Here is a 25,735-nt window from a genome sequence, read left to right as displayed (position 1 = left end):
AGGAGCAGGAACAAAGCTCCGGGTAGGTAGGAGGTGAGCTTAAATAGTTGGGGCTCAACACTTTCCAACAAAAGGAGGAAGAGAACGTTGAATGGCACTTGGAACAGATGCAGTAAAAAGTGGCAGATGCAAATTGCGGGAGAGCAAGTCTCCCTTCAAGCACTTTTCTCTTTTTTATTTTGTCAGACTGCAGCCTGAGAGTCTAATTAGTTAGTGAGGTGTTTCACTTCTGATAGGGCTATGTCTTGTTATTGTCACAAAGAGGATCCATAGAAATGGGAGGCAACACATATGTTGCACAGTCCCCAGTGGAACCTGCTTGCTGCTATGCTTTCATTAATTTTTTTTTTTTACCCTATAGAAATCGAAAGATGTACGATATTTCCATGCTTTGAAATTGTGTTCTACGGAGTTTAAAATGTGATAAAAGAGATGATGCCTGCAGGTAATTAATTATATTCCTAATTACGTGTTTATGCTTTTCACCCTACAGCCAAAATGATTATGGACAAATTGGCAGCGGTTCTAATGAAAATGCAGTTGTTCCCCGCTTTGTGGAGCGTGTGGACCATGTGTCGAAGGTCACCTGTGGGGCAAACCATAATCTTGCACTGACAGGTACTGTAATGCACTGTGTATGTCTGCTTGGGTTACATGACATTTAATCACAGTAATGTTTTAAATGAATAAATAAGGATTGAAAATATTTAAGTTTTGAAAAAATGGACTGAATTTTTCATGTGTGAACTGGACCCTAGTTTGTCCATCAAAATGCATAGAAGGATCCTATTGGCGACTACTTAGAATTTAGATTTGTGTGATATTTTTCAATTTTATTTGTCTTTTTCCCTCCCTTTGGGCAAGGGGAAGTAAAATGCTCAAGCAGAAAACACCTTTAAGAAGGGGTGGCTAACATTGTTGTCATCAGCTGTCATTGCAGTTCAGAGTTGGCTTCTTTTAGTCAAAGTACTCGAGCCCTCCATCAGCACATCACCTGAGAGCGTTACACAGAAGGAGGGGGCTGGGGTGGTGGTGGGAGCGAGGGAGAGAGTTAGTGAGAATATGGCCCTGGCTCCTGATCCATAGCAGTCATTGCCTGTTACATACATTTCAGAATTCATTCAGGCTATGAAGATAATCGGGGTAGTCGACAGTTTCCCCTGCAGCCCAATGGATTTATGATAGCACTGTCAAGAAAATGAGGCAAAATGACACAGTAGCTGACTTTAGCTGCAAATAATGTGATAGGCCGTACAGTGGTGCAGCAGCAGCTGCTGTCATTGCAGGTAATAGCCTATAAAGAAGCCTGATAGCAATACCTGTCATTTCTTAATGGCTGACTTCACTGAAGAGCTTTTGTGGCCTTTAACATGAAGATAATAGAAGATACAACAAATTTTACAGCTTTTGCGTTGCATCCATAATTTATCTCTAGAGACCCCCACACAGCAGCCGCACAACAAGGACAACATGCTCCGAGATGCGTGCTGCAGAGAGATGCAAAATGAGCTGCAGGGGGTTGGAGGCCCCTCCGGTGGGGTGCTTTGCTTTTAATGGAGGAACCGTACAGGGTTCAGTACATGTTCTATCACTTGGTATCTCATATCTGTTGTATAAGATAAAAGGACCTGAGTATTCAAAAGTTTGGACTTTTGGGGGGGAACTTACAAATCATCGCTGAAACTGTATTCATTTCATTAATAATTTACCACAAATATTTATTGGCTTAAATTGGAAGTGTAATTGTTTACTACTTAAACTCAATTTATTAACTGATCATGCAGGTGATGGGAAATTGTTTCAGTGGGGATGTGGACGGTCATGTGGAAGCACAAAGGGAAACATCCTGTCCCCAGAGGAAGTGACGCTACCAGATTCGCCAGTGAAAGACATTGCTGGTGGATGTTGGCACAGCCTTCTTCTAACAGGTTTGTCTCTGCTTATGTTTGAAGGCTATTACAAACATACCATCACCTGCCAGCTGTTGATGCATATTTCAGTTCAAAGCACATGTGGACATATAAGTTAACAGTGTGGATGACCTCTATGACATTATAAGGGATACGCTGAAATTCTACATGCAGTTCTGATACAAATTTAAATAACGATCTGACCTCAAGCAATGCTTATACGAGTCTTTTGTTGCACATTTTCATTATTTATTTCCCATTTTGTGCCACTGAGACCTAGAACTCTTCATTATAAATACGCAACTGCCTTTCAGCCTTTCATCACAACTTCATAAGTTCAAATGTGTACAACTTTTTGATACTCGATCCCATGTGTAATACTGCTAACGTAGTGGGAAACAACAGACAAACAGCCTCTGGTGAGCATGAACTCATTTTCAGATAAGCTGATAGCGATCATCATGGAGAATACTGGCCAATACCGATGTTTGGCTAATAAATCAGTGCCTTAGTGTCTTAGCCCGCACACAGACATTTGAGTGTGTGCTTTTAGCCGTGGTGTCCATTTATCCACATCGTTCATTAAGAGCTCTCCCAGGGCTTGAGCGGCTACATAAACACAGAGGTTGAGGCCACAGCTGCTCTTTCACCTCACCGCGGAGAACTTCAAAGTCACTTCTCCCCACACGGCAGATGAATGCGCCGTGTCTGCCAGGCTGATATATTGGCCCCAGTTGCTGTCTTCTTACTGTAGTATGACTGCAACTGAGGCCCCATCATGGAGCCTGAGTTGGGCCATTTGTTAGTTTTAGCTGTATCTCCAAGACCTGGCTTCAATTCTGAAGGGAGAACATTAATCCTTTTAATACAACACTTTGTAGTGCCGTTTTCCTGTGTTGGTAATGCCGTCTATTATTAACCCCATTAAAAGTGTAATACAATTTAAGTAGAGTGCTAAAAGTGGATCATTTGTTGCTCCGTTCTGTTTGAATTAATTCTCAATTTATGATCTAAATGATTAAACTATAGGAGTCACGGCACCAAATGAGATTCTTAAACCGCCAGGCATACATTTACACATATTAATACAAACATTTATGAGCTCACATTCACACTGATTGACCAAGTAAAAAAGACACACACTCACATGGCTGTGTGTTGCAGTCCCTCTTCCAAATCCTGTAATGTCCCCAGCTTGATCCCTAGTTCCATTCTGTCAGGAGGAAAAAGAAATATCCATCTCCAATCAGGCCTTAATGAATAGCCTGATGAGTGTCGGGCAGAACTGAATTACCAGATAGATTTGAAGAGCATGAGTGTGTACAATGTGTGTGTGTGCGCGAGTGTGTGTTCGTGTATCTGTGTTCAGTGGTTGGGAGGGGGTAGTTAGAGGGCCAGTAGAACAGGACACATGTAGGAATTAATTCTCTCCAAGTTAAAAAAAGAAAGAAAGAAAAAGAAATTGGCTAACTCTGTCATTTGAGCCTGATGGAATCGCCTTATCTATTGGTATGAGTTTTCATTTATTAGGGTCAAACAGCAGAGGGATACACAACGAATAGGAAAGAAGGCTTTGGGGGAGAGAAAAGTCGAAGTAATGAGGGGTCAGATTTGAAAATTGGAAAGAAAGTGAGAGAAAGAAGAGGAGTAAGTCAAAAAGTAGAGAGATGGGGAAGATGGAACAAAAGGAGTGCAAGGGAGTCAGTGGTATGAGAAACAGCTTGCCAGGGCCGGAGCATATTGAGGGCAGCAGGTGGAAGAGTGGCACAGTTAATTAAAATGCCTGTCTTAATGTCTCAGCCCGTCACTCCAGGGAGAGAGAGAGCGAGAGAGAGAGAGAGTTGCCAGGCTTGAGCTGGGCTGTACCCAACCAGCCATCTAGACAGCAAACCAACCATCCAGCCAGCCCACCAGGCCACATGTCAGACAAGCCCTGACACTATGCCCTTCACCCCCTCTTCATCTTGTGCCATACACACTCACAAATGTCCACAAGCATACAACTTGTCCAAACCCCACCAACTATTTCCCCCTCCTTTTCTTTTTAAACCCATACGCTGAAACCTATCGAAGCCCCCCTAATCTGACAAAGAAGAGAACAAAGCCCCTTCTTTAAAAAAAGAACAAACGCACTTCTGATGTTACTGTTTTACTCAGCAGCATCTGTAACCTGCCTCTAGACTAGCAGCCGTGCAGCCTTGCAGCATAATCTGTCTGCTTTTAATAATTCATAGAAAGCACAGGCTGTGCACTATGTACTGAATGCTGAGGGTAATGGGGATGTTGTGATATTTCTATCATGGCCTGTCTGAATCAGCGAGCGAATCAAAACCAGCAAAGATCTGATAAGCGGTCTGTTCTGTCTTGTAACAGCATTGGCTGTCATCACTGCTTCATAAGTGGACTATAGCGAATCCTTTCTGCTGTGTCAGCTATAATGCTTCTAATTGTGATGTATAATGGATGTTCAACCAAGTTTCATGTGACAGCAAATCGCAGATTCATGCTTTTACACAAAAGGCAAAGATAAACCTGATATGTTGGCATCACTGGTGTATCAATATCACAAAAAAAAATGCACAGGATGATACAGACCAAAGTGAGTTAATGCTTGTGTCACTTCATCTGTGACTGTGTTGAAGAGCCATGCACTATTGTCTTCACTGCAGATATACCTACAACCTGATCATTTTCCTTTCCTATTAATCATATTCACCATATATACGTATATCAAGGATATTAGATGATATATTTCAATATCTGGATTTCTTTGTATCTGTGCCACTCTTTATTGGTCACACTCTTAAATATAATTCTGGACAATCCTTACTTCTTATTGTACTAAAGCTGTGCTCAGCTGAAAAAGGGAAAACAAAGAGTGTGAGCATCTTTCCGAGTGTGAGGTGCGTCTAGATTTGTACGTTGTGTCGTTTGACTAATGTTTTATCAGGTTTTGCTGTATCACTGTGGATTGCTTTGTCAATAACCAGGCCGTTGCCTCAGTGAGCAAAAATCTGAGATTGTCAGGCTGAGTGACAGGCTGGAGATGGCAGATAATTCAAAGAAATTGGAAGTGTGAAATCTTTAAGGGCCACTTCTTAACACAGCAAATGCCAGGGTATCTTTCCATCAGCTGCTGCTCTCACAAGCTACCGCATTGTTAATGGTGGCCTGTCTGTCCATCAAGTCAGCTTCAGGAGGGATTTAGACCTGTTTGGCACCTTATCTCTCCGACTGCCTCCTACTAACCTGACCGATACACAGGTCTTGAGTAACCTGTATGTTCTGTGTAGCCAGTGGTGGTTGTAAACCTATCTCCAGAGTAATATATTTTTTTTCCATTTGATTTGCTTATTTGTAGATATTAGTTTATCTGTGACACAGAGTATTGATATATTTATTGTTACACAATCAGGGGTCTAATGTAATGGTGCCTGTAGCACTTGTTAATTTAGCTGTCAGCGCTACTGATTGACCTTAAATTGTTGCAGGAGAGCTCATTGTCCTTGTGAGTGAGCTTCTGTGTCTGCTGTCTGTCTGTCTGGATGGATGTAATAAAAGCAGTGTCTGCTTTCAGTTTCAGGCAAAAACATTGCTCTGAAGAAGAAACTCAACATGTCAATCAGCGACAGGGGATAACTGCTTCCATGAGTCACGACTATAAAAACGTCTTTATTTTGTAAGGCCTCATTAGATATTAAGCAGTTCAGAAGAAAATATTTTTAGGCAAATTTGTGTGATAGTTAAATATTTGCTCGAAAGCTTTAGGAAATCGTATAAATGTAGTCCATTCAGGTCCACTCTATCTTACCAAATAAGGATTTTCCCTAAAGTGTGAAGAGGAGATAATGGAATCAATGTCTTCTATGAATATACATTTCATTAATATTAGAGATCTGGGGCATTTGAATACCCAAAATTAACCTAAAAGTAATCTGAAATATAAGTTAATTATTAGTTTGATAATGAGGTTTATGATTAAGAAGTTAATAAAAGAAACAAAAAAGTCCTTTTTGTGCTAAAAAATAAAAATAAAACCACTGCTTCACATCAGAGCGCTGAGATGGTTTTTGTATGTGTGCTGGCAGTGCTCCAGTGTAAGTATTACTATTATGAACAGTAGCGCACTGACCTAGCTTGCGCTCACTTTGTCCTTCTTTCCCTCACTCACTACTTATGCTTACACAGAATCACACGGTCACTCATTTAAGACTCAGGTGGGAGAGTACATATGGAAACAAGGGGAGGAAAGTAATCAAAGTAAAAAAAAAGACTGCTCCAATTTGGAATCCACAAATGCTTCGAGTCGGTCCTCCGTTTGTTTGTACAGAGAAATAATGTGAGAAAATAGACAGAGAAGCGAGGAGGATGACAGAAAAGGATCCTGAGAGAGGAAGAGAAATAAACAAAAAGGACAAGAAAGAAATATGTCCCCTATTTTCCCCTTGTAATGGTTTCAATTCCCTGCCAGAGCTCCCTGTCACAGGGAGGTAGTTCCCAGGCTGACACATCTCAAGCTGTTTAAACATCCATTAGGATGTTTTGGTTCATACACTCTACAAATACAGCTAGATGAGAGAGAAACTGGTAGATGATGATAGGGAAATTGAAGAAGAAAGAAAAGAGACAGAGAAAAAGAGAGAGGGGGAAGAGGGGAGTAAGTTGATGGGAACAGCAGATAGAGGAGAATTTATCAAAAAACTCATGTGATATTTAATGATCCTTGTATGTGGAGAGAGAAGACCACACCAGCTCGTTCTCCTCCGCCAAATACCGATCCCCTAACTTAATTTCCTGCTCAATTGCTGTTCTATAGTGCATAGTACAGTGATACAGGCTGGTAATATAGAAAACAGATTGCCTGTGCGGCGGAGTGGATAAGGCTGAGGCTTGTGCTGCTGGAGACCTGCAGTCTCCAGGGGGGTCTTGTCGGTGGGCTTCACAAAACCAACAAAGCCCATCTTTCCCTGCGACTGGCAGCAGCTGGCAGGTAGATCTTCAAGCAGTGGAGGTGGGGAAGTGGATCTATGGGTGTGGTGTGTGAGTTTGAGTTTCTGCAGTGTGTGTTTGTGGTACAGAGACTCTTGCTAGTCTTTGTAGTGAAGAGTTCCACTGTCTCCCATCTTGTGTTTGCTCATGTGCTGTGACTCCAATCCACTCAAAAATGTAGGCCTGCATGGACATCAATCATCCATCTGTGCACAGAACAGTGAGCAACTGCATCTACAATGTTTTCACACACACACACACACACACACACACACACGTGCGCGCGCACGTGCACTTACAGTCAACCTCACCTTCCATGAGGACATGTACACCTGGCTGTTTCTATGTGGGATGATTCAACGACTATCAGAATTCCCTGCTCATTGTTGCTGTATATTATTCCATACAGACTCACCAAACTCTTCTTCTTTACCTTCTTATTGTTATTGTTATTATTATTATTATTACTATTGCTGCTCAACACTAAGAAGAGACACTACACCATCTACTCTGTGGGCGATCAGAATTAATCAAAACAGAATACATACAAGGCACAACAAAGCTGCAGCATACCTCTGTTGGGCAGTATGCAAATATTTGCAACATCCAAGACACATAGTAATGTTATGAACGCATCAGCGATAAGTGAACGCGATGAGGCTAGTGTGATTTAGTAGAGAAGGACAACGGGGGACTTATGTGCTCACTGCTGTCCCAACTGAAAGAAATGTCTCTCTGAAAGTTATCGGAAAAACTTACTAAATATAAAGACAAAGAAATATAATTGAGAAAATGTGGGACATGAACTACAACAGTATTAGTGATGATAGTTGCTCTTTTTTTCTTTCAGTCAAGAAAAAGATGGAGCACTGTGCCAATAAAATTTCCCATAAAAAGGTTTATGGTTAAGAAATTAATAAAAGAAAAGCTTGAAGATTGTTCTCCTTGACACTCCATATAGTGACAGGATGTGAACCATCACATCCTCATGGTAGCTCTAGGTTCAAGGGATGGACCGATGAACAGAGCAAGATGATGATAGTAATAATAACGAAGAAGAAGAAAAAGAGGACACATTGGATGTTCTGTAAAGTAACAATGTTGCCATATACTGCCCTTTACATTTTACACCCAGTGTTGGTCAAGTTACTTGAAAAAAGTAATCAGTAACTGATTAATTACTGATTACTTCCCCAAAAAAGTAATCCCGTTACTTTACTGATTACTTATTTTCAAAAGTAATTAATTACTTAGTTACTTAGTTACTTAGTTACTTTTTAAAAACATGATTTACAACCTGAATAGGTGATAAAGCGATAGATCTTTCAGCCCAATTCTACTTTTTCTGCATAATCCATCATACAAAATGTAATCAAATGGAAAAGTCTCTTTTTTTTAACTTGTTTTATCAGTTTTAATCTTTTAACTTTATGCATCAAGCAAAAATTAAACTATATGCAACATTCTCTGACTTGAATAAATTAGTTTAACATTTAAACCTATTTTCTGCACATTCCAGCACATAAAATATTTTTTGTGTTTACACTCAGTCTTTCAAATAGATGCAAGTAAAACACAGCAGAAAATAAATAAAGTCAAAGACTCAGCGGTCCTGTTGCTCTATTTACACCTGTAAAGCAGGACTGCGGTAGGCGGAGGTTTACCCTGGTGCAGGTGTGCCGCGGTCAATGGAAGAATCCGCGAGTTTCTCTGTGAATTTCCCATTACGTCATAGCGCACTCGGTGCTTGCTTGGAAGTTTAGGGGTTTTTTCGCTGTAAAAAGAAGTTTTCTTCCCACGCACAACGGACACTAATGTTTTTGTCACTTTTTATGGAATCAAACTCAAAGTAAGGCCAGTACTTCCACGCTTTAAACGCTGCACGCTCATACTCTCTCCCACACTCGATATGTGATCCATTGTTGATCTGCACACAGCTGTTGTCACTAACGGCGCACTCGCTTACATCACTGTCGTGAGACATTCTCGCAAAAAATCACGGTTTTAGTAACGCAGTAACGCAGCGTTCCTACGGGAAAGTAATGGTAATCTAATTACCGTTTTTGCAATAGTAATCCCTTACTTTACTCGTTACTTGAAAAAAGTAATCAGATTACAGTAACGCGTTGGCCATCTCTGTTTACACCATCCTGATAATTATTTATTAACACTCAATAGTGATATAAAACAAAATCATGAAAATTAGACATTTGAAAAGTTATGGTTCTTTGGTTGAATTCTTTAAATTTTATTGCTTTAATTCACATTGTTAGAATATGTGAACAACTTAAAAAGACGTCTGATAAACACATCGCAGGTAAACTGACTGCTACCTTGCCTACATTCGGGTACCCTAAATAATGACAACAGACTTATTTTTAATGTTGCTTCCAAAGGAAAAACAAGGGCACAGTTTCAAAGGGAGTAGAAGTCTGAAAAGGCTATTTAACCTCTTTTCCAAAGAGCAATGTTTTCTGCCCAGGTATTTTGTAGATCAACATCATCTTAGACAAGTATCTTGCTCCGAGGCCCTGCTGGTGCTTCAAACACCACTGTGGGATTGTTCAAAAATGCCTGAGGTTTAGTACTCAGGGTACAAAAAAGCAACACGTGGTTGATGGTTATGTTGTCAGGATTGGCCAAAAATGACATTTAATTAATTGTTCAGGAAAGCTAACACAGAAGTAAACCATTTAAGCATGCATAAGATCCAAATCAAATGTCTGCTTATTTTAAGAATATTTGGATACACACTCGGATTTAGAATATTGTGTGACACCCCTAGTGAACTGGTTATACTCAAAAGGTTTCCACTGCTAATGTCTGGTTTTATGAGCTAGACAATATCCATACCTTTTATATGATGTTCTTTTTGCAGTCTCACACAAAGTAGGTCACAGAAGTGAAGTCTTATCATGTCTACCTGGAGAACTGATGTTACTTGTATCCCAGTTCTTTTAAAGATCCTCTTTTATGCAGGGAGTGTCACTAACCTAGTTGCCACTGGGTTTTGCGCTAATGTTAGCAATGTGAACCTCCTTTGACCTCTCAAAGTGACAGAGTTTTGTTGCGTAACAACCTTGTGTAATGAACTTCCTCCCAAGAGATGTCATTAAGGACAGGAATGTTTGTCTTCCGCTCGCTCTAAAATGAATATTCAGCTATTATCGCTGCACAGTATTCAGATCTGATATGTATGTATTGGGTTTCAGTTTGCACAGAAAGTCATACCAGATGAGTTTTACTTACTGTATCTGTGTCTCTAATCTGCCTGCGGTTTTCTTAATATATCACATATAACCGGGTTTTGCAGCATAAAGACGGTTAAGGTCATTTCTCCGTCTTTCTAGGCATAGTTTAATCTGGCATACATCATTCAGACTGTCTCCCTTGTGTCCTTCTTACCTAGATTTAAATATTTGTTTTAACTAATGTTCTGTTTTATGGCAGAGAAGGTCTGTAATAACACTTCAGGGGTTTCTGCAAGGCAACTACGACAACAAGCCCAGAGCTGTGGATGGGATGGAGTTGTCATAAGGCTTTGCATCCCACACCAGGATCACATTTGAGCACTGATTTTCCTTGATAAATGAACCCAGTTGGTCAGCTTATCGTCTGGATCAACACTGTGTACCTTTCATGCCCCGTCTACTTTTCCCATGTAGGAGGCCCTGTAGAGGGAGGAGTGCGCTGTGTGCGATCATGTGAGAGTGAGAAAAGGAGACAAAGGGAGCGAGTGAAATATGTCACAATGATTATTTGAATTCTCTTGTTTATTGGAAATGACTGAATCCAAGGTTGAGATATTCACAAGAACAGGAAGGAAGAGAGAGAAAGTCACTGTCCCCGTGGGGGAACAGCTTACACCATCAGATGCCTTGATTACTAATCCCCTTCTGAGTATCGTTGTCCTCATAGTAAATATAACTACAGGAAGTAATGATTTCTGCTCCAAATTATGTGGATGTTTACATTTCTTGTCAACTGAGTAATAAATTACCGATCAAAGATAAACTGTATGAAAGAAAAATAGAAGCTTCTTTATTACAGCAGTGAGAAAGAGGAAATGGTGAGTCCCAGCAGACTTATGTACCTTGAAACCCCCCCCCCCCCCCCCCCCCCCCCCGCACAAACTCGCCCCCACCAACCCCAAAAAGGACTGACTGCCAAGATGGCTGCTTGAGCTCTAGTGCTGCGGGTCTTGACCCTGTGCATGCTGCCAGACACCATTTCTCAAAAAAAATGCGTCTTCAGATCTTGGCATAATTTCTCATCCTCTCTTCCTGTCCTCCTCGCAACATCTCTCTCTGTCTCTACAGTTCACCTCTCTGTTATTTTCTCCAATGTAGGTCACTGGGAAGATAGTGCGGTGTGGCCTATCTTTCAAATTCCTGTAAGTTTGCAAGAGCAATACTTGCTTTTGAGGATGAATTTTGTGGGGGCTGGGTATGTTGGGCTCCTCCCTACAGGTTTATCATGTTGGCAGCCACGGATGGCTCTTTTTTTAGGGTTGTCCTCCCATGCGTCTGGACCTCTCAAACATAGTGGCATGAATCCTCGGAAAACACTCTAGTCAAATCGAGCTATTAACACAGAATGTCAAGTCTAATTGTGGGCCGTACAGTGAGTGTTTTAGGTCCTTCTGACCTCACGCTGAACTACGCCGTAAACGAAACAACACATGATCCCGCTTTTTTATTTCATGGAAAGCTGCGATGAAATGTGGGTTAGCGGGGAACAGAGGAGTTTTGTAAGCCGCACTTTGCAAAGTGAAACGTCGTCTATTGGATTTTCAATTGGAGCATGCCTCACAAATGTAAAGCCGTGTTTTATTTAGCCGAAGCAGTTTATTGTTTGTGCGTCTATAAGCCAAATACGGCAATAGCTCTGTCCAACTTCAACGCTTCGTGTTGAATATATAGCTTTTGAGTTCAAAATAAGTCATTACATTTGACAAGTCCCTATAATAACTCCTGATTTATTGTCTTAGAAAAGTGGAATAATAAGTTTTCTGTCTTAAGCCAATCACTGAGAGTTTTTATTGGATTTTCCCACTCGCCTAATAAATTTGCATTATTTTCGTTTCACAGCAGCGTACACTGTATACCGCAAAATTGTTCTTGCAGCTTTCATTTTCCATCATTTATAAGGAAAACCAAAAAAGCATTTACGTTACTTCAAGTCACATTATACCTTTTCCTTTATTATAGCAGGCCAATGTGAACCCCTGTCACTTGGACTTCTGGTACGTGTGTAGTTTCACGCTTTCCTCTCTCCTAAAAAAGAAACCCCAAGTTTGTTTGTACTCATTTTGTAAGTGCTCGCGATGATAGTTTTAAAATTAAAGGCTGTACTGTAACCATTAGTGTTTATATTTCATCATCCCAACCCGACACCCTTTTCCACTCTTCCACAGGGTGGAACCACCCTGTAAGGTTGCAGGCTAGCCAAGGCAAAAGCTTTTCAGTACGGCTGCAGCGGACTTGGCAAACCCTGGTAAGATTCCCCGCTACTCAATGGGACATACCAAGTTCTTTGCCAAGTCAAATAACACATTAAGATTTAAGTGGGCCAGTATAATACAGCCAACCCTCTCATCTTAGAGTCGGTACTTCTCTTTGTGCACTAGAGTGTGAAAATTGGTCTTGTTCTTGGGGACTTGCTCTATTTTTTTCTTCTTCTTCTTCTTTCATAATTATTTGGAAACAGGTCATTTGGGTGTGGACGCTATAACTCCACCCCACCGGTTTTTCCCCTCATAACTTCACATTCACTGCTTCATCAGTTTAATTCCTTCTTACCTCCCAGACTCTTTCGCTGCTTCACCAGAACTGCTTCCTTCTATCTGTGTGTCTGAGGTTTCAAAGAATTCAGTGGTCAGGTTATAGTCCCTTGAAGTGATTGGCATTAATTCAAGACCCTGCCTTCCTCTCTTTTGCTCCTTCTGTTCTTTCTGTCTTTCTTCTTCAAGTCGTGTGTTTTTTATTATTCCACTGACACTTCACCTCAGTTTTCTTTTTTGTTATACTATTTTTTCTGTTATTATAAAAAGTCAAACAGGAATACATCCAATATCTATCTTAAATAAAGAGAATATTATTATTTACTAATTGAATCCAAACAGCATCTGTAATATTGTAATAATGTTTTCCAGACTTTTAGCTTTCACATTATTTCAAGGAGATTTTTTTTTTTAAAAAGAAACCATGTGAAATATGTACACTGGAATTTTTCAGTGTTGAAAAATGTTCTTTGTGCTCTCTCTGACATGTTCTAGAAACCGAGCATGGTTTAAGGTAAAAAAAAACAAAAAAACATTGAAAAATCATTTTGCGACAAAATTCACTATACATTTGTGCACAAAGTGACTCTGAAAATGTTAGTTGGACCGTTCAAAGCCAGTAACATTCAGGGCTTGCATGCATCTTAGCAGCTACATCAGGGTGTGATTGTTTTTGGATTGAGACAGAAATGGCCTTTAAGGAGCATTTCTCAAAAAACTGTTGTGATTTGATTACACCCCTCTTATTGTGGGTGGACGAGACCAGTCTGTAAACACGCCATTTATCTGTCATTATTCATTGCAATTCCACTGATCACATCTGCTGCTTCTATCAAAATCATTTAGCTCTAGATGATGATTTTGTTTTTTGCGAGGGAGTCCCCTGAAGCCCACAGCCAAGTAATGTCTCGTTGTGAAACACATTTTTTTGAAAACAATAAGCCTTAACAACGGCTAAGTGGGTATGATGTCTTAGCTTTTGTGGCGTTTTGCTAAATTATGGGAATAATACACTAGCTGGAAGCCAGTGTGGTCAAGCATAGCAAATTGGGGCCATGGGCCAGAGAATAGTTGTAACACATTAGCTGCTGCCACAAAGAGGTCAAACTGAGCTGTGTTAGCGTGTGTTTGCAAGGTTTCATTTTGTGTATGTGCTGTGTGCGTGTGGATGGTTACACCTTGTTACATGAGGCTGTACAGTAGGATAGGGTCCAAGTTCTTAAAAGCAGTTTTGCTATCATAAACAGCAGCCTGAGCAGTAATTTTGCAACTGAATAGAAAGACATCATAAACACAAGGACTAAACTTTTTTTGACTTAAATATTGCAGTTTAATTTTCAGGGTAAATTTTTTCTTGTGATCCAGTTTCCCTTCCACACTCTTTTTATTCATTTATTTGCAAATAAGCAATCACATCTCTTGACTATACAGATGCAGCGATGCACTTACTGTACCTATTCTTCCAGAAATTAAAAGAACAAAGAACACTTCAGACCTTCCACCCTCACACCTGAGATGCTAGTGAGACAAAGAAGACAGATGAGGTGAGACAAGTCGAGGACACGGGCATTTAACGAAATAAGACATCCTTGTTTCAGAGCTGCCGTTTTAAAGCAATTAAATATGACGCATGACACAGCTGTGTCATCTGTCCATTGTTTTGTTTTAGCCTGCCATTGTATGTTTTGCTCTCTGTCAGACGAACAGAGCAGTGTTCATGACAACAGTGTGACAAGATGTACAGATATTATACAGTTGAATTTTTTTTCTTAATTTACCATTCACACAAAAACGTCAACGACAGAAATTTTGATCTTTGAGTTGTTTGGATAACTAATGAAAGTGATCAGTGCCAAAACAAAAAACAGCTATATACAAGCTCTGGTTTGTATATTTCAGTTATTTTGTGTTTTTTATTTCATTTTAAATAATTGTTCAGATTGTTCTAGGACACATTTGCATACACACAGCACAAATCTTCAAATCTGAGTGATCAGATTGCCAAAGACACATGTTAAAGCCTGGTGTGTCCTTAAATCTTGTGCATCCTCTTTCCTATACACGCCACATAAACATGTGCATTAGCCAGTAATGTTTCATAGTTACTTGAGAGCATCTGAGCTACTTTGATAGTCACTGAAGTGATATTTCTTTAACATTGTTTAGTTTAGTTTTTCTTTTCTTCTCTTTTTTCCTGCACCATACAACGATGTTTCAGGGCTAGAGTGCTGTTGGGCTGCTGCCTCTCTCAAGAAATGAGACTGCAGTTTCAAGAATGGGTGTAAAAATATAACCTTATTTTTATCTATGCATATGTATTTTTTTTTTTCAAACTGCACTGAAACCACAATCACAGTATCACCATGAGATGGAGAGTTCAAAAACATGCAACAGTTTCTGATAGCTCTTTTAGTACAGTGATCTTAGATGTGCCATTTTGCCCTCTTCACAAAGCGACATTAAGTTAGTACATGGGGTGCAAAGATAGAAGACGAAAGATAGCTGATACATAGATACACACTGTGTAACAGAGACACGGTGAAAAAAGAGAGAAAGTGTCAGGACAAAGAAAGTTTGTAGAAATAAGGTAAGGAATTACGGGATCGGAAGGGCAGGCAGAATCAGCAGGAAGTACTCAGAGTCCAGCTGGTTCCCGACTCTCAGGGTCTACTTCAAGGACCTCTTCCCGTTTCTCTCCCTCTCTGACACACACACTTACTACACCCACACATACACACACAGTAACACTCTCCTCCATTGCTCATTGTCTGCCTCCAATCTCCCTGTATCCTCAGTCCCCACTTCGTCTCCACCCACCTTCCCTTTCTTTACTTTTGCTGTATCTGTCATTTTCACCCCCCTCCCCATTTTTGATCCACTAGCTGATAATGATGAATTTCCCTCAGCTGTATAGGAGTTGGCAGAAAAAGTTTGCTCAGCAAACTTTTGAAAGTAAAGTGAAGAGAGCGCAGCTTATAATATGCATACAAGTTCAACATGTTACTGCGTGAGACAAAGACATTTTTCCTCATTTAACACCTTCTGAATGTGTTCTGCAAAGTAAGCTTTTCAAAGGAAACCTACATTTGTTTTTGTTGTTAAACCGGCTTCGATCATTTATTCATCACTCTGCTGTTTTAAATGATCTATAGACCATGTCACATGGTCTATGGCTCTACCTAGCTTTGGGGTTTTGATTTTCATTGAAAGATCACAGACTAAATTCAGCAGAAACTAAAAGGAAACTTAAAATGAAATAAAAATATTTAAATAAACTCTAGATTATTCACCACGATTATTAACCTCTGATTTTGTAATTATCAAACTATTCTCAATGACATTTTTGAAGATAATCTCTTCTATTTCCACATCTTTAACATAAGAGATGATATCATAAGATAAGTAAACACATACGTTGACTGTGGTGAAGCATGCTTTACATTGAATCACCAAAATTCTAGCTCTTCAAGAGTAGCTTTAACACCCCCCCCCCCCCCCCCCACACACACACACACACACACAAAAAGCAAAACATTTGATGACCTCTCCTGCATCCTTAATGACAAGCTTTGATGCCTCAGTATATATCAATTAAAAAACAGTTCAGAAACAAGCCTCAGGGGTTAGTCCTAGTAGACTTTCAAGGGGCAAAAAGCTAAAGTGTGATTCCTGGTAGCTAATTCATATTCATCAAAAATTATTATACTCTGGAAATAATGATAATAATTTTCCACTGTATGCTTTTAAAGTCCACTTTCGTTTTTATTTTTATTTACTTTTCATTTATTTTTTGGGGAAAAATTTGCAAAAATGATTCAGATATGAAATATGCACATTACCTTACTTTCATCTTTGACCAAGGCAAGCATTATACAGGATAGCCAGATGAGGTCTCTCTGGCTTGTTTATCTGTTCTATATGTTCCATATCTATAATTAATGTCTTCTTATGGAGGATGCTAATTATTTTTCTCACCAGCACTTTGTTTTGATTCATGCAGTTCAACATCACTTGAAAAAATCTTACTAATTTCATTCATCCAGACACTTTCTCGCTGCTTACACAGTATTCTAAAGCATCAGCACCCCTGGGCACATTTTTAGATACAGCTGTTCACATCCTCATTAGTATATACACAGATCACCACATCTGTTGGTGATTTTGTTTTGTGCTAACTTGTTTGTAATTGAAAAAGCCCTTCTTTGGTCAACAGAATGCATTCCCCCTGTTTTTTTTTTTGTTTGTTTGTTTGTTTTCTACCATGACACAAGATCAAGGTCATAGCAGACCTAACACCAATCCTAAAATTCTATCTAGATTAACCTGAAGTAACAAACATTTCTCAAAAAGAAATAGAATTCCATCCAGATAATGTTCAATGTAGTGATTTCTATCACCAGTACAAGAAAATGTTGGAAATCCCAAACATAGCAAATATGACAACTTTTTATTTGATCACGCATACACTTGAAGGAACCACAGCAATGTTAAATTTAATTAATTAATTCATAAAATTTCTTGAGTTACTACATATTTATTCACATTTAACAAAAAACCCAACCTGTACCTATCTGTATCCTATTAAAGTACTGTGTTACCTAGACTACAGACAGGATAAGTGTGACTCATCCACTGTTGGCGACTGAAGAGTAGGTGAAAAAGGTCAGCAGGTAATGCTCTCTTACATAATTAATGTGGAACCATGTGTAGCAATTAATTGAATGAAGAGGATTTTTGTATAGTGTCACAAAACAGAGTGGTTTTTTTTACGTTTGTGTAACATGTAAACCACTGTGTGTTTCCAAGTATCACCAAGGCGTTATGTTTTTGTGTTTTCTGATGTGTTTCTGTCATAATTGCAAGGAGAAGGACCCAAAAGAATCTCTCAAAAGACAAGGTGCATACAAGGAGGACAAACAGGAACACCACTGAGGAAACTGAGGCTATTTATGCACACTGGGGGCAAATCGGGGGGAAGCGGACACAGGAGGATAACAAGATGCTGCTGAAACTAATCAAGGCAATAACTGGACTGGGTAAAGACTGTAGGCCTAACAACCAGATAGAAGAGGACTCTGGTACAACAACATAATTGAAATCAAAGCAGAAAATAAACAAAAACCTGACTCCACACAAAAACAGAGAAACTAGGGATGTAAAAAAATGAGAAATGACCAACCTTCTGTAATAATGATAATAATAATAGAGTCAAACAAAGCCAAAAGCCAGGAATCATGAAACTTTCTCTGTCTGTCAGGGTGTATTACAGTCACCACACCAGACCTGATGGTCCACTCTGCTCTGCAGTCTGGCGTCTTTGTTGTAGTCTTTCCTTTTAGTTGGTTTTACTTCCTTTGTTATCATTCAACTCTTTTCTGTCTTTTCATTGTCATTTTGTCAGTTCGTGTATGTACAAAGCCATTTAAATTGCTTAGTATTCATCACTTGTGTTCCTTGTGTCTTACTTAATTTACTTGGCTTTTAAATGTATGTGTTTTCCTTGGACTGTATTTGTCCTGTGACTAGGTCCTCATCTCTGTACTTCACCTGGACAAGTGGTTTCTCTCACTGCTGTCATTTGCCTCTAGGGTATAGATAACTGCCTACAAAATTGACCCTAAGATTAGATATTGCCATAACACAATGCTATACCATTAAACTGGGGGGGGGAAACAACTACTATAACGCAGCAGAAATGTGAAGCACCTGGCTAATTGGCCTAAAGCTGGTAAGTACAGTAATTCAATTCCAAAGCCTCTTTTGGTCCCCCTCTCCCCTTTTTTTGCTCTCTCTTCTTCTGAACCTCGATCCCTCACTCTGGGATTACGTGCAGGTTACAGAGCTAGCACAGCGTGGATTAGCAGGGTCGCTCCTCCATGCTTGGTGTCTCTCTTAATGTGATTATGCATCATCAAGCTTGTTTACTGTTACCTAGTTCATTGTTGAGAACTGACAAAAGTTCAGCCCCCTTCAACCCACTTACTGGTGCCCACGCCCACACACTCTTACGGCGCTTAAACTGTCAACCCCACCACCACCACTCGTTCACTCACAAACAAACTACACGTAATTTTCATATCTGCAAATGGCAAAAAATCATCAGTGCCACTTTATTTGAAAAAGAAGTCCACATTTTCTCTTTTTGCAATAAAACAAAATGTAGCAGGCCTATTTTTCACCTGGAGTGTAATTATAAGACAGTGCACTACATATCACATATCTGTTCCCTTCAGCGAACCATCTTAAAGTCTCATTCGCCGCCTTGCAGAAGCCTAATGAAGCCATCAAGACAGTCTGTTTGTACAGAGCTTGGTCTAGCTCTGTCAGACTACCCTGCCATGCACTCCATCAGTGCTGAATGAGCCTCTGTGTGGCCTGAGGGGGGGGGTGACTTAGACTCGGTGTGTCATTAGCTATTGATGTTATTGGCTCATTATCTCCCAATTAGACTGCTATCAGAGCTAGCTGCCGTTTTCATTACGACGTAGACCTCCACGATCTAACAAAGACCAATGCCACTGATTAAAGATGGTTTCAGCATTAACATGTATGGTGAGGTCTTTGAACTCTGGGTGATATAGTTAGAGTGGAGGTGATATAACACAATGAGGCTGATTAGAGAGGGCATGTCTCTTATTGTGCCACTTACTAAGGTTAATGCAGAGTAATACTGATTAATGCGTTCTTGGTTGCACATTTTGTTAACATGTACAGTCAATTATGAAACAGGATGGCAACAATTAAGCTTTTAAAAAATAGAATAGACAATCAATTTTGTGCCACCATTTTCTTTCCAGATGTGTAAGCACCTGCTTTCTATATATTAAAACAAAGTGTCAAAAAAAAGAGTCATAAATATGAATCTTTTAGATGTATTGTAAGTCTCATACTACCTTGTAGTCACACTGGCCTCTCATATTTTTTAACATAATTTTTTAACCCCACTGTCCCCGCACGCTCTGTTAAAGTACAACTTAATTTCTGTGTGTGTGTGTGCGTGTGTGTGTCTTGTGTTGAAGGGCTAATCAGCTCTGTTAATCACCCAGTGTGGGTCAGCTTGTAAGGCAGGGACAGAAGTCGCCTCTCCTTAGGTAAATCAGAACAAGGAAATAAAGTCATGCAAATTAGAGGCCTAGAAAAAGATTACAGTCACGATGTTTGTCCTTCACTTTGACCATGGAATCAGTGCCAGCTGGGCAATACTTCTCCCTCAAGTTGTATTACTTTTTTAATTAATCCACCACAGATTTCTTAGAGTGACGTGATACATTAGAGTTGTCTGTTAAATGCTATTAATAGTCTAGGTTTGTTGCTGGAGAATATAGAAGATAATTAACACGTCTTTCTTATGTCAGTTTTTATTTTGAGATTGTGTCTTTTAATCAAGTAATCATGACAAACTGGACCTGTAAGCATTAGGCATGTTTATGTTATTTTAATTAATTAAGGAATCAAACAACATAGTACAGTAACTGGTAGCCTGAATATTGGTATGCACGTGTGCATTTATGTGTGTGTGTTTTTATGGCTTTGCCGCTGTGCTGCGTTTCTGCCTGTTTACCCGTTAGAGGGGTTAGTTTCCTGATCCGTGAGAACTCTAAGTGTCTGCCTGGTGATTAACTCCACATCGCAGCACAACGTCTTCCCCCTCACTGCATAAATGGCCTTTAATTGAGGGAGCTGGCTCCTTAGCAGGGAACCTCTTTCACTCTGTCGATTAAAACGTCATTTTACAGCCAAAAAAGAAACACGTTCCCAATCACTGCCCTTGAATTATTGTTCTGTAGCTCGAGGCTTGTATTTTAAAGTCACTGAATAATTGCAATCAGATTATTCTAATCAAGTGCTGGAACAGTAATTACAGGTTGCAGTCATTTAAGCTGCCCTGGAAGTCCCATACACACTGCTGGTGAGCATATTAAAAGTTTATGTCGCAGGAGATAAATTTAATGAAGAGGATTGTAATCTTTCAGCTACTTTTAGGTAGGTTTCACACTTGTATGAGGACCTGAGCCCTCGGAGTAGGTATGCTTACGGCAGTTACGGTGGATATTTTCTGTGCCCTATGCCATTCTCCTCCTGCCCCCTCAGTCCCCTCAGTCAACCAAGCCCAGGCAATAAACAGTCCTCCCAATAGGACTAGACGCGTTTCCACCCACTCATCTCCCCCCACTGATAACCTCATCTGTGCCCAGGTCTGGATTTCATGTCAAAGCAAACGTTAGGTGACTTAGTGCTGTGCCAAGCTGTCAGAGAGGCATGAGAATTACAATCTGGAGGTCTGTGTGACAGTGGAACCGTCTCTCCTAATCCTGTTTACGCACATCCGCATCACCCTGTTCCAAAACAGAAACTAAGTGTGTGCGCTTTTTTCTTTCTTTTTTTTTTGTCTGTGTGTGTGCGTGCATGCATGTGCATTCATATATGTGTACTTGTTTTCATCAGTGTGTGAGTTTGTTTGTGTCTTTGTGGCTACAGTATGTCTTTGGCTATGTGTAGCGCACACATAGCATGTGAGTCTATGTATTGTGTTGATGTGGAAGGTGTCGTACATGCCCTGAAAGTATAATTCAATATGACTAATCATGGTGGTGGCTGCCAACCCAGCAACACTGGCTGACAGACTGGGCCCACAGCTAATTAGATAAGGTTACAATGCTCTTGAGCTTAGATTCAGGTTCAACAGCAGCATAGTGCAACAGTGGTAGCGTAGGGGTGGGTGATCTTGCCAGAAGATCATATTATGACTTTTTTGATGGGTAGAATCCTGATGTGGAATATGAATCACAGTTCTCCCCTTGATAAATTGAATTCCTCAGATCACATGATTAGTTGTGGATCATGGTTGCCAGGATGCACACTTTATCAGTCAAAATAAAAGCCCATGCATCGCTTTCGCTCTGATTTTATTTTCAAAGTTCTGACCAGAAGTGGTCATTTGTATCTTTGCTGCTTTGACACTTTTTTCATCTCCAGCTTTTGCGTAGTTAGTAATAGGAAAATAGCTGTCCAAACCTACTGCTTATGATGATTTTTTTAGTCGCTGAGTACCCGTTAGTACTATTCTGTCCTATCTCATGATTTCCTAAAAGCGGTTCACTTGCCAGGTTGCTGATGGGATTTTCTTTAGCCATCCCTCTTTTCATTTGCTCTCAAGGAGCCAGATTTTCTGGGATTTTTTAAAAAGTGGTCTTGAGCAATATTTCTCCACATTTTTTTGAAGTTTTTTCTTTAGATGTGGGCTGCTTTTTATCCGTTTTCAATCCAGTCCTTGTAACTGGACCATTTTCATTTTTTCAATTTTGTTTTTAGTTATGTTTCTTAAGCCACTAACTTAGCTCTGACTTATAAGTCAGTCAAAAGGCACACAACTCAAGGGAGGAACCAGTATTGTTTCTACACTTACCAACTAATAATAAACTGTATTATTAGGAACTTGTCACAAAACACATTTGTTCACATTTCTTTAGCTGAATCTATGAAAAATGCCCAAGTTAATGCAATTTGGCAGGAATAAAATAGTATTTTTGCTCTTACGAGGTCATTCCCAAAGACCTGTTAGCAGAAAACCTGACTTATCTTAGCACGGTGAGCAGTGTGTCCTTAAGAAATTAAGGAAATTGGACAATTGTCAGGCCTAAAAAACTGTAGGAGATGAGGAGTATCTGAAAGTCGTGTTCCTATCTGGCTGTTTAGTTGATGCATCTACGATTTGCTTCATCACAAATAGTCTCTCTCTGGAGGATGGTTGGAAAGGGAAGCGAAAAGAAAGCGAAGCAGGGAGAAAAGACTGAGTTATGCCAAATTACAGAAGAACTGCACTGAAATCAGTGGCAACGGGTCTTTTCAAGTTCAAGTTCAAGTTCAAGTTCAACTTTATTGTCACTTCAACCATATACAGTTTAAAAATACATAGTGAGGCGAAACAACGTTCCTCCAGGAACCAAGGTGCTACAAGACAAGTTAGTGCAAAAAAAAAAAAAAAAATATAATATATCTAGTAATAATATTGTGCAAAAGAGCATTTACAGGTTGGTGTGTGCGATGGTTTGGTGGTGTAGGTCAGTGTGTTTGCGCTTGTGTTGGTTAGTCAGTCCAGTCTCAATGTTTTGAGGTATTTGAGTTAAGCTGAGTGATAATGTTAGTGTATGTGTGTGTGTGCGTGTTTATCAGTCAGTCCCTTTTTGCTGAGGAGACGGATGGCTTGTGGAAAAAAGCTGTTGCACAGTCTGGATGTGCGTGCCCGAATGCTTCGGTACCTTTTTCCAGATGGCAGGAGTGTAAAGAGTGTGTGAGAGGGGTGTGTCCGATCAGCCACAATGCTGGTGGCTTTGCGAATGCAGCGTGTGGTGTAGATGTCCTCAATAGAGGGTAGAGAGACCCCGATGATCTTCTCTGCTGTTCCCACTATCCGCTGTAGGGTCTTGCGGTCTGATATGGCACAGCTCCCAAACCAGACAGTGATGCAGCCGCTCAGGATGCTCTCAATAGTTCCTCTATAGAAGGTGGTCAGGATCGGTGGTGGAAGCCGGGCCTTTCTCAGTCTTCTCAGAAAGAAGAGACGCTGTTGGGCTTTCTTGTGCAGGGAGCTGGTGTTGAGGGACCAGCCGAGGTCCTTCTCCAGGTGTACGCCCAGGAATTTGGTGCTGTCAACGATCTCCACAGAGGAGCCGTTGATGCTCAGCGGTGAGTGGTCGCCTCGTGTCCTCCTAAAGTCAACAACCATCTCTTTTGTCTTGTCAACATTCAGAGACAGGTTGTTGTCCTTACACCAGTCCGTTAGTCTCTGCACTTCCTCTCTGTACGCTGACTCGTCGTTCTTGCTAATGAGACCCACCACGGTCGTGTCATCAGCGAATTTAATGATGTGATTTGAACTGTGTGTTGCTACACAGTCATGAGTCAGCAGTGTGAACAGCAGAGGACTGAGCACACAGCCTTGTGGGGCCCCAGTGCTCAGTGTGGTGGTGCTGGAGGTGCAGTTCCCGATCCGTACTGACTGAGGCCTTCCGGTCAGAAAGTCCAGGATCCAGTTGCAGAGGGAGGTGTTCAGGCCCAACAGGCTCAGCTTTCCGATCAGTTGTTGGGGGATGATCGTGTTAAATGCTGAGCTGAAATCTATGTACAGCATTCGGACGTGTGAGTCCTTCTTGTCCAAGTGTGTCAGGGCAAGATGGAGTGCAGTGGAGATGGCGTCGTCCGTTGAGCGGTTATGGCGGTATGCAAATTGCATTGGGTCCAGTCCTTATGAAAGGATAAAGAAGAACAAAAGGCTGCCACCATCCAAAGAAGAGCTTTGAACATCCTTCAAGATGCCTGGAGAAGTATTCTTGAAGAATACTTAAAAAAATGTTAAGAAAGCTTGCCCAAGAGATTTTAAGCTGGCCATGCTACATAATGACTTTCAAGCTCATTAGAACTGTACAAACTATGTACTGTATTACTATTTACTTTCCCAGCACAATATAAAGAAATTTGAGGTGACTCAAGACTTTTGCAGAGTACAGCACTCCTACTCTACTCTCTGTGCCTTGTGACAACAGTCCTTGTATTGCTCTCTGGGAATTCTGCTATGAGCTAGAAGATTTGGTCCATGCACTGCTAGACTGAAGTCAGTGAGATTTCACAGCAGAACAAAGACTGCCATCACCAACTGAAGTTCAAGACAGTGGCATTAGAGCACAAACTAGCTGACTGAAATTTCAAGTTAAAATACATATAGCCTACACTTAAATCATGTTCAGTTAACACAACATGAAGTACACGAAGGTTGATGAAAATCCACCAGCACTTGAGCTATCTACAATATTATTAATAAATTTAGTATCGCTACACACTACGTAGAGAAGATTATGGGCTGTGGATGCTGTGAAGGTTAATATGGCATGCGAGAAAACAAGAAGCCCACTATGTCAAACAGCGTTTGTTACAAATAACAATGCAACATGTTAATAAAATGTACGCTCGGGTTTTTACTGGTTCAAAACTGGCTCTGGGGATGCCATCATACATAACAGTGATTACATGACATAACAATACATAACAGCCATTATGTGTATTCATTTTTTGCCATTTTATTACCAAAAAAGTATTTAAGCTGTCAAGGTGTATAAGTTGACTCTTTTTACATTAAATAATTTGAAAAAATAGTGTTTTTCTAATTAAGCGATGATTTTCTATATTCAAATTCCTTCACTGTCTTTGTATCCTATACACATGGTGCAAAACTAGAAGGAAATGCAGTGTGACAGGAAAACCTTTAAACGACAGAAGATTTTAACTTGCACTCCTTGAAGAAACGTGAAAACACCTGCATTGCAACTTTCTGGTAAATTGACAGATTTTGTGTGTTTGATATACAGGAACAGGTGTTTAAAGCCTTGGTGTCTGTTATACATCCTTTCACGATGTTTTTAAAGCTGAAAACTGTTCATCTTGATTCTGACATCCCGCCTTATTTTTAAATGCAGATCAATGTCAATATATTATGTGTTTCCTCTTTAGATGGAGTTACTGGAGCAGGAAATCCTCAGAGTATTTAAACATGCTTATCAGTCAGCTGCTAAAGTAAAAGAAAAGGAAGAAGGAATGATGAGAGTGCAAGAGGCAAGGGTTGTCATCAAATGGTTAAGATAAAACTGGCAGGTTATTACACTTTTTTCCATTTCAAAGTCCAATATAAAATTTCTATTATAAGGACAATTAATTACCCCTGCAAAATGGCAAATGTGCATCCTTGTCAGGTGGAGTGTACTCTGATGGCCTTTCCTCAAACAGAGAATGTGAAGATTTGATCTCTTCTAATGGTTCTGCAGGAAAGGGTAATTACGGCATGGTCAAAGCTAATTTGCTTTCTGCCAGATGAACTGTTGTATTTTATTGCAGTCTGACATTTTAAAGTAATTATGGCACTGTTGACCCCAGACAATTTCAGTTGTAGCATGGTCTTGGGTGATCCTCGCTCTCTCTTGCCTTCTGTCTTTCTCTCTCTCTCTCTCTCTCTCTCTGAATGGAAGTCAGAGGCGTAACAAGGTAATGACACGGAGGGAGAGAG

At 40.2% G+C, this 25,735-nt stretch overlaps 1 protein-coding gene across 1 annotated transcript in view; it reads left to right on the top strand.

Annotated features, from left to right (window-relative positions):
* LOC146562389 (uncharacterized) overlaps nt 1-25,735 on the top strand; it is a 306,632-nt gene that overhangs the window by 114,446 nt on the left and 166,451 nt on the right. Inside the window, exons 6-7 of the mRNA XM_085294108.1 lie at nt 494-618; nt 1,785-1,928. Coding sequence (XP_085150234.1) covers nt 494-618; nt 1,785-1,928 — 269 coding nt within the window. The remainder of the gene's footprint in view (nt 1-493; nt 619-1,784; nt 1,929-25,735) is intronic.

This window comes from Mchenga conophoros, linkage group LG12 (assembly GCF_057382185.1).
Source record: "Mchenga conophoros isolate Kocher_MC1m ecotype Shallow Benthic linkage group LG12, M_conophoros_male_GT1.1, whole genome shotgun sequence".
Lineage (NCBI taxonomy): Eukaryota > Metazoa > Chordata > Actinopteri > Cichliformes > Cichlidae > Mchenga > Mchenga conophoros.
This window is presented reverse-complemented; position numbering and strand designations above follow the sequence as displayed.